Source organism: Neolamprologus multifasciatus, chromosome 4, assembly GCF_963576455.1.
Source record: "Neolamprologus multifasciatus chromosome 4, fNeoMul1.2, whole genome shotgun sequence".
Taxonomy (NCBI): Eukaryota; Metazoa; Chordata; class Actinopteri; order Cichliformes; family Cichlidae; genus Neolamprologus; species Neolamprologus multifasciatus.
Window position 1 is genome coordinate 15,123,743 of NC_140442.1, and position 13,342 is coordinate 15,137,084.

At 35.7% G+C, this 13,342-nt stretch overlaps 1 protein-coding gene across 1 annotated transcript; it reads left to right on the forward strand.

The window, feature by feature from the left end:
• The first annotated feature begins 1,356 nt into the window (after positions 1-1,356).
• LOC146520083 (nuclear GTPase SLIP-GC-like) lies at positions 1,357-12,999 on the forward strand. Its single transcript, XM_085158058.1, has 22 exons — positions 1,357-2,192; positions 2,328-2,409; positions 2,655-2,767; positions 3,037-3,072; positions 3,389-3,413; positions 3,557-3,643; positions 4,245-4,332; positions 5,225-5,441; positions 5,563-5,784; positions 6,578-6,784; positions 6,883-7,058; positions 7,583-7,676; positions 7,764-7,851; positions 10,256-10,377; positions 10,648-10,791; positions 10,880-11,034; positions 11,148-11,265; positions 11,348-11,456; positions 11,560-11,690; positions 11,899-11,980; positions 12,179-12,256; positions 12,466-12,999. Exons 2-21 carry the CDS (start codon positions 2,343-2,345, stop codon positions 12,250-12,252), a joined length of 2,355 nt encoding a protein of 784 aa, XP_085014184.1. The 5' UTR covers positions 1,357-2,192; positions 2,328-2,342; the 3' UTR covers positions 12,253-12,256; positions 12,466-12,999.
• Positions 13,000-13,342: the final 343 nt, after the last annotated feature.

A 13,342-nucleotide genomic window follows, 5' to 3' on the forward strand; every position in this document is an offset into this window, starting at 1 on the left:
TAGCATGAGTATCCTAAAATGCCATCATTTTTGTTTAGGTTCAGTTGTTAATATAAGTTATAAAGATTTGACAAAAACATTTGACCTTCTTCATTACAGTTTTACAGCCATACTCGTAATATTATAGCCAGATGTTATTTTATTCCATTAAGGCATTTTTCAATGCTTAAAGTCATTGAAATAAGTCCCTGAATAGTCTTTACTTCCATTACTCTTATGGAAATCCTTCTGAATTTGAATTGTTTTTTGTTGTTTTTGTTTGTTTGCTTTCTTTTGTTTTTTGTCTTTTTGTTTTTTGAAGGGAAAAAAAAAGAACCAGAATAAATATCAATCTTTCATCAACCTTTTTCTCAGTTTTTCTGAATGATTCACAAATGTGTCAAAGCACACCCTGTCCACCCTCTTATAGTTATTTACAGTATAAACTGATACTGCATCACATAAGTCAGTTATTCTTAACCACTGAGCCGTGAGCAACACCTTGAGGGCTGGAAAAAAAATGTTATTTTACACCTGTGTCCCTGTCCATTAAAAATAATTTCACTTTCAATACAGCTTCCCACCACTTGTTGGGGGTTGTTTAATCAGCCTCAATAAGCAACCAGAAGAAGACAGTCTGCCTGCTGTTTACAAATAGCAAAATATATGGAGAAGTTCTTAAAACGCAAAAATGAAGATAAAAGTGACAACCCCCCTTCCCAAAAGGCAACATTTTTGTGCAAGTTTAACCCTGACTTCCTGAAGTATGTGTTTGTGAACAGAGGAAACGAGGCGGACCTGAGAGCCCGGTGTGCGGAGTGTGGACTAATGCTACCCAACGAAGCACTGAACTGATTTTACCTGTTGTTGTATATATGTGTCATGAGCTGATGGGAGAGGCTACTGCAAACAAGCTACTGACCATCGCACTCTCAAACGAAACTCTGAGCCACCGTATTACAGACATGGTCTTAGACATACAGCATCAGCTTCTGGAAAGACTAAAAAGTACTACATTTTTCTCTTTGAAACTAGACGGGTCCCTTTTTTTCTTGTCTCTTTTGCTGTAGTAAAATTGAATTATTATTATTTTTATTATTAAGCTTGACTCAAGCCTTTCAATTTGTACTTGCAGTTGGATTTGATCCATGAATTGTTAACCTGTTTGGCATTTTGTTTCATGTCCAGGTTCACATACAAGTAATAAATACATGTCTTTGTGATTATTATATTGCATTATGTCATCATCCTGTTTATTTAGCTTTAGTTGTTAAAATGAAGTACATTTGATTTAGTTATTAAATATAAATCAAACCAAAAGCAACCTCAGTTTATTGAATACAGTGTTAATATCTGAATGGGCCCTGGGTCACTTTGTAATAATGACTAATTTAAGCATAAAATGTCTTCCTTATGCATGAGCTTCATTTTAAAAATTTGGGTTTGTCAACATCCCCAAAAATCATAAATAAGTAACAAACCAGTATATTTGTAAGAGATTATATACCTTATGTCACAAAGTGATGTCAGTGATTTATGATGGGGTAATATAATATGATCATTACACAGTAGTATGTTTGACATATATATTTATATATCTATTAAACCTATATATCTATCTCTCTATATCTATATCTATAGATAGATAGATACAGATATATAGATATAGCAGCTGGATGGTGTAGTGTTAAAACTATGCAAAATGTATAAGTGAGCAGATTCCTAACATGTTGAGCTGTCTGTTGTGATGACCACTTTTTTCTTCTTTTTTAAATGTTTTGTTTTCCAGTTTACTGTAAGTATACATAAAACAGTGTTTTTGTCTTGTTTTTAACCCATAACATTTGAAAAATTTTATCCCTTTGGGTTGTGTAAGACAATAAAAAAAAAAACACTGTCTGGCAGGTTGCTACCTGTCTTTCAGCCACACCCTTCTGCACAAACACCTCCTCTTCCTGCTTTTCTCTGTTCTCAGTTCTGCTTTTCCCTGCAAGCACTTTACTCATGTTGGATTTATCTTTCTAATATATGAATAGAAGCAGTTGCAATTGTGCAGTCTGAGCCACACAGTTACAGTTTGTTTTTAATCGTATCTGTTTGTGGACTTTGCTTTTTGCTTGATTTTTATTTTTCCCACCTGTTCCCTGTTTGTGTCTCACTGCTTCCCTCACATCTCCCTCAGCAGCCTTTCCCAGCATTACTTTCGACAAAAGGTGAGCAGTTTGAACTTTTAATTTGAAATTAATATCAGTGTCTCTGATTATATATGCATTAAAGGAGAAGTTGATCACAAAGGTCTAACCTGTAAAGCAGTTCTGTCTGGTTAAATATTAAATTTTATATTTCAGTTTCATTTCTTGGTCATGGATGATTTCGTAAGAACCAAACTGCTTGAATGGGGGCTAAGTGAGTGGGTGGAGAAATTTAAAGGTAAAGTATTAACGTGAATCCCTGATGGGTACAGATATTGATCCTGATGTGATCTGTTGACTCTGAAACAACATCTGATAACATAGATTTTTCAGATTTTTGTCCATACTGCACAAAATGTTTTTAGACATAAAAGCGAGTTAGATTAAAACTGAAGAGCATTCATCTCTTTCACTCATTTAACAAGAATTTCTCAAGCAAGTTGAGAATAATCTTTATCTCTTCAACTTTATCTTTAACTGCAGATAAAGAAATTGATGCAGAAAGTCTGTATGATCTTGATGATCAAGAAATTGATCATGTGATCACAAAAGCTGGACCAAGAGTGAAATTCAAGAAGAACCTCAGGCTGTTAAAGGTAATTAATTTCTGTCATTTCTATTTTAGTGCATAGAGGTTTGAATTATCTAGATACCGTATGTAGTGGAATTTTTGTTAATTCTTCACTAATTTGGATTTAAAATCTTTTGATTGTGGGAATAACAAAACTCAAATCAGGAAACAGTCATTTCTTTTCAATTGAGTTGTTTTCTTGCCTTAAGATTTAGTATCTATATGACAAATGACATTTTTAATACATGTTTAAGTGTTCAATATTGTACACAGCTTTGCACTTTTTATCTGCAGTGTAAACAGGAGCAAGAAGCAGCTGATTTGGCTCAGGTAAGTAATATAATGAATTTCAGACATTTGGGCCAACTGCCTAAGACAAAGTAAAGCTCCATCCTCTGGCTGATAGAGACTGAATCTAAAAACTTAATTCATCAGGGGTTGGTTAATATACATTTTAACCTAGCCTAGCAACTGCAACTTGCTGTAGGGGTTCACCGACCGTCTCTACAGGTCAGCGTGACTGAGACTTAATTAGGAAAAAGAATAGTCTCACAGGATGAGATGTTAAGCAGGAATGTAATTATAATCTATTCTTCATCAGTCTGCTGGTTGAATAATTATCTGTATAACTAAATTTCATCCTCAGGTCTTTCCATCCACAAGTGATACAGGTGAGACACATGCATCTTATTTATTGCATCTCATTAATCTGTTTTAAAGGCAGCACTATTTTGTACAATCAAACTTTGAGAGCAACTTTCAATGCTGAGAGAAACTTTTTTTTGTTCTTTCTTTTTTGTTTTTGTCCAATCAGGAAAGAGAAAATCGGATCTTCAAAGTGACGCCAGCAGGTTACGACCACCAGCTAAGCGACAACGTCTGTCTGTGGCGGGATTTGCAGGTATTTACATCTCTTTCTGAACAATTTTACAGTTTAAGCCACTATAGGGTTAAATTTCTGTGCAGGACAATTTTTCCAAAATATAAAATGTCGGTGTGGCAGGAATGTGGCAGGAATGAGGCATGACGTGACCACAATTCTACGTTCTCCAACATACTTTTATCTATGGTTGCTGTTCTTATACACTTCCACACATACCCACAACAACGACAACAACAATAATATTACAGGATATTACACCATTCTTAAGCTAGCGAAGAGTGATTACGATGCCGGTGCAGGTGCTTCTGCCTTCCCTGTCGCGACACCGCCGCCCACGCCCCGCCACAGTCAGTTTCTGCTTTGGTGTTAGAAATTACTTTTTCTTTGGGCTGCTATCAAATTTTAACAGTCAGCATGTTGCATGGTATATTAATGTCTGTCGGTAAGTTGTCACATTATGCTCCTGATATACTCTAATTCACACTTTTTGTGAATTTTGTGAACAAAATTTATTTATTTATTATTATTATTTTTTTGTTGTTGTTGTTATGAGACTTTACATTGACTACATGCTAGTTTAGAAGTCCTGCCAAATAGTTCTTTACTTTCATGCCCACAGAATCAGTCATACTGTCTGATGCAAAAAGCATCATGGCATTTGCACATGCCAGACTACATCACCAAGACAAACTCTGTGCTTTCTTGAAGTGAGTATTAAGTTTTCATATTTTTTAATGAATGGGCCTTAGTTTTTTATGTTTTGTAATATATGTGCATGGTTCCACTCATGACCATGTGCAGGTTTCACAAACGGATCAGTTTATTTTTACATTCATCTCAAATGTTTTTGGTTCAGTATTCAACCATTTATTTCTAGTGTCAGTCTGTTTGGTATGTTGGTTCTTTATCTATTTTTAATCTCCTAGGACCTGGCGTCCACATATGTAGACATCACATTTTGGGTTATTTCGACCAAAATACTATATTTTGCTCTACAAGGCCCTGATATCCACTTATGAGGACATTATACTGCCACTGTTCTATCAAAATTAAAATGAATGTCCCATATGTGGATCCCAATTTTTTAGAAACAAAAATCAGGTAAAAAGAAAAAATCAGGTAATTCTTTGTTTTTACATTCATCAGGTCCCAATCAGCCCAAATAGCAAAGAGAAATTAAAAATGCATGCCGGATCTTCGGAGGTTAAGTTGTACTTCTGACTAACAACCATACAAATTATAGATGATTTACTGCTTTAGTAGCACTTGAATATCTGAATTTTAATGTGTATCCCACTTAGATTTATAAAATATGTTATCCACTAGCTCTTGGGGACACATCAGCACTTTTGCTGACAAACAAGGAAGCTATGAACCAAAACAACAATAAACAATGAGCTGAATAAGTGCATAAAACTGAAACATCTAATGATAATTCTTTGGATATTCTATAATGACATATATTATATACTATAATGACTATCACTATTCTTTTATGCATTAGTGATGTCAAAATATTGTTTTAAACCTTTTGAATTACATTTGAAAATGTTTTCATGACTGAATCGTTTAACCCATATTAAAAATCTTGATCAACAGGGAAAAGATCAGTGATTTGGAGACAGACAAGAGGGAACTGGTTGGTGTCTTTGGTAAAACTGGGGCTGGAAAGAGCTCTTTGATAAATGCCATTATTGAAGAGAAGAATCTTTTACCCTCAGGAAGTATCAATGCCTGCACCTCAGTCATGATTAAATTGGAAGCTAACACCTACAGCTCAAACTATGAGGCAGAAATTGAGTTCATCACAAAAGAGGTAAATTGAATTATAAAAGTTTAATTTTTACTTAAAACCAAATCATGTGTTACAGTGCAGTTCTGGGGGCTTAAGGCTGGGTACATGCCTCAATAAGTAATATGTACAAATGTTATTTTAGGAGTGGAACGATGAGTTGTGGTCATTTCATCAGTTTTTTTGCAAAAATGGAGATCACGAAATGGAAGATAATGATGATTATCATGATGTTGTGGAAAAGCTGTCAGCAGTGTACGGAGAAGAATGGAAACAAAAGTCTTCTGAAAACCTCATGAAGAGCAAATATTTCAAAGCAATTCCAGAATTTCTCCAATCCAAGAGGAAGATTTTGACATGTGAATCAGTAAGACAAAAACTCTCATATTACATTATATCTATCATATATATATACAGCAAAATTAATTAAGTAGTTGGCTTTTTCACATGTTAAATTTTTAACGACTTTTAAATTTATTCATAGAAATCCACTACTGAGCACCTTTGGCAAAAAGTGAATCAAAGGGGCCAGAAATTTTAGCAAGTTAATGTCTGACAGTCGGTTGCATCAGGAAAGGCAAAAGGGCGTACAACTCTGTCAATCAAAACATGCTGAGTTACCCACAGAGGTGCCCCCTTTTAAGTGTAAAGTAGCTTTTTAATGTCCAATTTGTGGACAACTATACAACATGCCCACATAAAGTTGTTTCTGCTAAGAGCAATACTAGTTATAAAGAATATAAAACTTTTCCTAAATAACTTCTTAAATACATTTTAATTGTGGCTGGCAATGATCCTTTTTCTAAATTATTAAATGGTTGATTGTTTTAAACAGTTCAAGAAAGCAACAATTTCCATAGAAATTACCGTTACCTGAATTTCCCCTCAGTACCCCTCAGAGTGGGGGACTGTCTTGGTATAATATAAAACAAGGGGAAGCTACATTATCCCATACTTCTGTGATAGACATACTTGTACACAATCTGATCATTTAAATCTAAACTTTAAAACTAATTACTCAAGCTTTAGTGATCCAGTTTCGTTAATTAATTGTTCTTTTGTCATCTTTTATGTCACTGACTTGTTGATGGTTTTTGTAAAGCACTTGCATTGAGGACTGAAATTAAACTGCACTACTTTACTTTTGTTTTTTATTGCAGGCTAATGAACTCTGTGCAAAAGTTGTCAAGTACACACGAAGTGATTCAAAACAAGAAGAAGGCAATGAAGGAAAAAAGTGGTTTTGGCCACTAGTGAAGTGTGTGACTGTCAGGGTGCCAAACAAGTCTCTTCTCCAGCATGTCACACTTGTGGACCTTCCTGGAAATGGCGACCGTAACAAGAGCAGAGATCAGATGTGGAAAGGGGTAATTCATATCTACTGCTCTTTGCTTATACTGTGTTCTTGTGCAAACAGTAATGTCATCTTTTGATGAAGCATTGAGACATGTTATTCTCCTTTCAGATAGTTGGAGATTGTTCTACTGTGTGGATTGTGACTGAAATTAATCGAGCAGCATCAGAGAAAGAGGCCTGGGAGATCCTGGAAAGTGTCAGTAGTCTGATTGGAAATGGTGGCAAATGTCAGCAAATTCATTTTATCTGCACCAAGTCTGATCTTCTTGATGATTCAGATGATCTGTAAGTTAATGTTGCATGATGATGAACTTTTTGTAATGAATGCAGAACATTTGGGTCAAAAGGAGTCTCAGACGCTGAGACAATTTTATAAACTTTACTAAATAAGGTGGACTGAGTAATGAACAGAGAATTGCCTGGTCAGAAGGAAATTGAGTTATTTAAGAGAGGCGCAGGCAATGGTTTGGAACAGCAAGAGGGGCTGAAGAATAAAACAGGAGTAGAAGGAGAAAGAGATGCAATGATGGGATCATGGTAGCTTTATGTATGGGTACAAAATCTATGAGATTATAGGAAACTTCCTAACAAATCATGGTCCAACGAGAACCTGCTGACATGTCTCATAATGCTTTAAGATTAATAACAATAATAATAGTGTGCAAAAGCCACCTAGGCAAAGCTCAGCTTGGTCACAAAAGGAGTCTCCCACAACTCCAACTAAAAGCCAAAACCACACAACCTCCTGCAAACTGATGATGGTGGACAGAACATATACATATATATATTTATATTTATATTTCTTTTAGTTCATCAGCTGATGTCCATGATCTAATCACTGAAAGAAACGTGCAAGCCACGGATGCAATAAAGAAAGAATTCAACAAGCGAAGCAAAATTAGGGTGAGTTTTGTAGCCTGACAGAAAATCTAATGCAAAGACTCTCCACAGTTGCAAGAATGCTTTAAAATCAAATCACATTTTCCCTAGAAACACTTCCCTGATGACAGTTTCAAAGTGTTCACAGTGAGCTCCAAAGAGTTCCTAAAACAAAACTACTTAAGTCCAGAAGAAACTGGTAGGTGAAGTCTCCTTCTAAATAACTGAAATGTATAGGGGGCCAGAAGTGACCAAATTGATTAATTAAATATACCATATATTTAAAACATGTAATAAATTATTTATTCAAACGTTTATTTAATTAATTATATATTTGATCAGCTAATTATTGACACATTTAATTAATTATTTAATTATGTATTTCTTACATTTATTTTGGCACTCTTGGCCCTGGTACTGTCTTCATGAATTTTATTTTAGCTGTCAGTCTCACCCATCAACTTTAGGGGGCGGGGCTAATGCTGTTCGAGTCAAAACCATAGCTGTGGCCTGGTGACTACTCTTTAAGTGGGCGTTTCTCTGCGCCAACAAGGACATGTAAAAACTAACTGAGCTGTACTTTGAAAAACCCAGTTTGTGTGTCACCAAATACACTTATAAACTAAATAACTTAAAAAATAAATATTTTTTTAGCCAAGAATGTAATGTTTTAATCTTCAGATATCTGGTTGGTGTGTCAAGATAGAGCCTATTTGCAAAAGTGCTTCGATGATTTGAAAAATGTCTGTCCAGCCCAGTCTCACGACAAAGCGTGTGATAGGCTGCTCGCAAGTGCTCGAGCTGTTATACCGCTGACAAAGCTCAGGTCCTGGTGCACAACTGTCATAACTCCAGCTGACTGGAGGTTGAACACCAACTTCCTTTACTGAAGGAACTCAACTTCCTTATATCTATCGGGTCTTTTTACTCCTGATGTTCCTATGTGCCACACTTGTTTCAGTCGCCAATTCTGAATTAAAACTAACATTAAAATAATGTTTAAGGAGGAGAGAGAGCAAATAAATCTGATGAACTTTGACTTTGACATTCAATAATCAGTATCACCAGTGCATAAACACATAATCTTTTTTAAAAGAGATAACGGCGTTGGTGTTTCCCTCATATATTAACTGTCAGGTTTAAGTGTACCAGGCTTGTTAGACACTTTGAAACATACAGACTTCACAATGTTCAACTAATATTTTCATCGTGAATATTAACCATGAAGGTAAACAAGCAGTCCAGCTGCTGTCTTTTAGCCCTGTATACCAAGAGCAAGATCAGCATATCCAGGATATTTTTCAGTGTTCTGGAATCACTGACCCTAACACTGGGACCAGGATAAATGCTCACACGAAGCTGGTTGTCAGCTCTCTAAATTAACCCAGGGTTACCCAGGGCAGGCACAAAGTGTTGGCAGCATCAAATTAATCTAACGATCATATACGCCAGGGGTCATATCGATATTCTTTTACAGAAAATCATCTTTATCAGACTATTTGAAAGACTTGAGAGCTAAAACTTTAATCAGAGCCAATCAGATTTGCTCAGTTGTAAATGAAACAGTGAAGTAAACATGACCTGACAGACAGAACCAGAATAAATTATGTCTGCTGTTTAACCTCCACTGAGAGCTAAAACTCATCGGAGGTATTAAAGCTGTGTGCCGGTGATTTGATATCAGCTGCTGATAAAGTGGGTTCGCCTATGAGGTGCTCTGTAGTTTTATAAGTGTCCTTCACTCTCCGTAAATCCAGTTTTACAGAGAAACAAGGGAAACAAGCTCCAGCAGCTCTGCGCTCAGGGAAAACAAATACATTTGATTATCTTGTGCAGAATATTGCTCCGACATTACGTTATATAAAGCAACAGTGCCCACGTTAAACTGTGACGATAACCAGGTAACTTTTGCAAACATATTCTATGTTGACATCCTGACCTGATACGTGAAGATTACGCCATTGAATTCTCAGATAAAATAATAAAAAAAGTACAGTTTATGACAGAAAAACTGGGTATTTTGAAACTTTGCTTACAGTTTAGAGCGCCACCACCATTGCCGCTTGTGTTTTGAAATGCATTCTGGGATACCTGGCTGCCCCAAGTCCACACTATCACCACTTCATAGCAGTCAATTATTTAGGATCGACCTGTCTTGACTTACTTTGCACTGCAACCATTCAGATGTTAGACAAGCAGCGGTTGCAGTGTTAACCCCGCCCCCTGACTTTGATGGGTGAGGCTGACAGATAAAATAAATTCATGAAGACAGAGGCAGGGCCAAGAGTGCCAAAATGAATTAAATAAATACATCATTAAATAATTAATTAAATATGTCATTAATAAAATAAAATTTGAAATAAATAAATGCTTTAAATGTAATGAATGGACATTTAATTGATTATTGAAATATTTATTTAATTAATTCCAATTTTAATTAAATAATGAAACATATATTTAATTATTTAATTCATTCATTTTGATAATCCTGGTCCTCCATAGGATTGCACTTGTTTTTTTAGTTTGCCTTGACTAAAAGAAGAATCATTTAATTTCAAATAAGTACGTAATGTAAAATTGTAACATTGAAATTCATTTTACAGAAATACCCAAACTTCAGAGATTTTTGCAAGATCTCAATGACTGTCACTCAGAGACAGTAAACTATGTGAATCGAGCTCAAGGGATTCTGTCTTTGATTCAAGGCGCCAACTCGAGAGGAGTGGTAAGGTCAAGTAAAAGATACACAACATTCTCTTACATGTTGGGATTTATCAATTGTGTTTCTGTGTCTGATTTTGGTTTTGCTATGCTATGTATATTCAATTATGAGTTATTAGTTTGTTGACTGATTCATAAGGTTTTGATGCTCCATTTTGGCTTCTCAGGTCCTTATTACAGGAGAGTGGCTTTTAAAACCAACTGAATTTCATTAATCTTTTTAAAAAACCCAACAAGTGATTTTCCTGGTTTTATTCCTTCAAATGTTTTTCAGGATAGTAAAAAAGGAGAGGTGTGTGAAGAACTTGAGAGAAACATGAAAGTCCAACTTGATAATGTCAGAAAAGAAATGGAAGACACCTGTAGGGCTTTTGAAAGATGTCTTGATGATGGTGTTAAGAAATCCTTCTTATATCATGTATGTTTTTTAATCATAGTTAAAATACATACAGATTTTACATGACAATGTAAAATGCAATAATTCTGAGTTTTCTTTTGTGTTTCAGGGAAAGAATGGTGGTGCTCTTTACAATTTACGGAAGTGTGTCGTTGAGAATGGTGGCATCTACAAACCAAAAAAAGGGAAACCAATTAACCTTAATATGAAGTTGGCTTCATGTCTGACTGACAGCATTGGTGCAGAATTCAGAAAGACCTTTCCGTAATAATAAATTTAAAAAAAACATGTCGCATAATGTTGTCCAGGATATGTAATTCATAACATATAAACTTGCCAATTCTGTCATTATAAACCGTAATGTTTACTTGTTTTAGAAATGAAGTAAAATGTGGAGCATTCAACGGAGTCATCAATACATTTACACTTAACACTGATTCTCTGATTGAAAAGTACAAAAATGCTGAACTACAGCTCAGATTCCTCAAGACAGAGGTAAGAGATGAGACTTTCTTATACATTAGCCCATTGATAAACAATAAGTAAAGTTCATCTATACTTCATGTTTTTCTCTCAGGAAGAAAAGATTAAGGCAAAATTAAACAGAATCATCCGGGAACAGAAGAAAAAAGTCTACAGCAGTCTGGCAGATACAATTGAGAACATTGTGGAAGAAGGCTACAAGAGTAAGAAATAAGATCAGAGCTTCACAACTTATCACTTAAACAGATATTTATGTTTGTTATTATTCAGCATACAAAGTCTGAAGAGTTTTCTGTCTTTTTGTAGAGGCTTTAGCATTTACAGGGGAAGACACACTGTACAACATGAGGGAGACTATTGAGAACCATGTGCACTCAAAGAAGGACATGTTTGAGCAGGCAAAAAATACCATGTTGGAGAAGTTACGCAGTTTAAAGGTTTGTCATGTTTTATGAAGAATTATGATGAAAATATTTTGTCATAACTCACCTGAAGGCTTTTTCTGTATTTAACTGGAATAGACTTTTACAGAAATGTATGTTTCCATTTATATTTTTAATCCAGTCTGAGAACCTTCTAAATACAACTTTAACACAATATCTTGGTCTGTGGTAAGTGATGAAAAACTTTAAATTTTTACATTAGGTAGACGTCTTGGGGACTCTGGAGAAAACTATGAAAGAATCTATTGGACTTTCATTCAAGGCTGAAGAGTGCTTACTCCCAGGTAAACAGGACAGTTTGATGTAATTACATTGGTTCAAATTGTTTGCCTTTCCTCTTTATCTTTGCAATCTTGCAGCTGATAACAATAAGGGTGTCTATTTATCTTTTTTTAAAATTAATTCATTACTCATTTAGTCACACATTTACGTATGTGTGTCACTCTGGGAGGAAACAATTCAAAAAAAGATTTGTTTTTCAGATGTTTCAACAGAGCTTAAGATGGTGAAGAAACATTATGATCTACTTGTGGGCACTCCAGATGATGAGATATAACTGGGTAAATCCTTAGATTTTATCTTCAGTATGAAATTATTGTTGTTAATTTAAAAAAAAAATGTCAGTGTTTTTGTCTTTAATAGACAATAGATTCTGTTTGCTTGCTTTGGCTCTGATGGAGGCGGACGCATCTCTCTCCCTCTCCCTCCCTTATCTTTCCTGCTTGGCTTCTCATGTCTTATATCTGGTCGTGTCTATCTCTAACCCCAGAAGAGCCTCTCAGTCCTGATCTCTAATACCTAAAGAAGAACTATGAATTTGATCAACTGATCCCTAAATGCAATTGACACTCACTTCTCGATGAAAAGCCTGGGTTCGGGAGAGTTCAACCTTCCTGGAGGGACGTTCCCTGCCGGATACACGATGGCAAGAGAAGTGGCATGTCATGTGCCTGGCGGGACTTTCGACTGAGGACATTGAAGACATATTCCTATTTGGAATCATTATAACAGGATTCTTGCTGATCGGAGATGGCTTGGCCCTGGTTTATTGGAAATTGAAGAAAGCACTGACAGCTGTTATAAACCCCACAAGGCTACCCGCTATGATCAAAGCTATGGGTAGAGCTGTGAGTAGTCAGAACAACTGTAAAATTCTGATTTCCTGCAAAGGCTGTGGACTATTGACTTTTGCTTAACTAGGTGAAAGGACAGTCTCTCAAGCTGAACACAGGATACACATACACACACACACACACACACACACACACACACACACACACACACACACACACACACACACACACACACACACACACACAAGTACACTGACACGCACTCACCTACCCTCACCCATCCCAAACTCCTCCAATGCATGTCATGTGCTTACGTGGTGTACATGTGAATATCCATGTGCTTTTTTTGTTCTAAGGTGTTTTTTTACTGCCCTCAAACTGGTCTCCCAGTTAGGAGCCCGGTTTAAGTCTCTTTTTTTTTGTCTCCTCTTGTCCCTGATGTGTGTACCTTCACTGATTTTCCTTATGGCATGGCTATGTCTGCATTACAATTTCTGGAACTATGAAATCACTATAATAGTGTAGAAATGTGTATTTAAACACCGTTACATTGACAGAAATTGGAGTTTCTAT

What these genes read in the sequence shown, in the direction of transcription:
- LOC146520083 (XM_085158058.1), top strand. Translation starts at nt 2,343, where the DNA reads ATGGATGATTTCGTAAGAACCAAACTGCTTGAATGGGGGCTAAGTGAG. An exon ending in AGAAATCCTTCTTATATCAT is followed by an intron (nt 10,792 to 10,879) that starts GTATGTTTTTTA and finishes TTTGTGTTTCAG; the next exon opens with GGAAAGAATGGTGGTGCTCT. An exon ending in TGTGGAAGAAGGCTACAAGA is followed by an intron (nt 11,457 to 11,559) that starts GTAAGAAATAAG and finishes GTCTTTTTGTAG; the next exon opens with AGGCTTTAGCATTTACAGGG.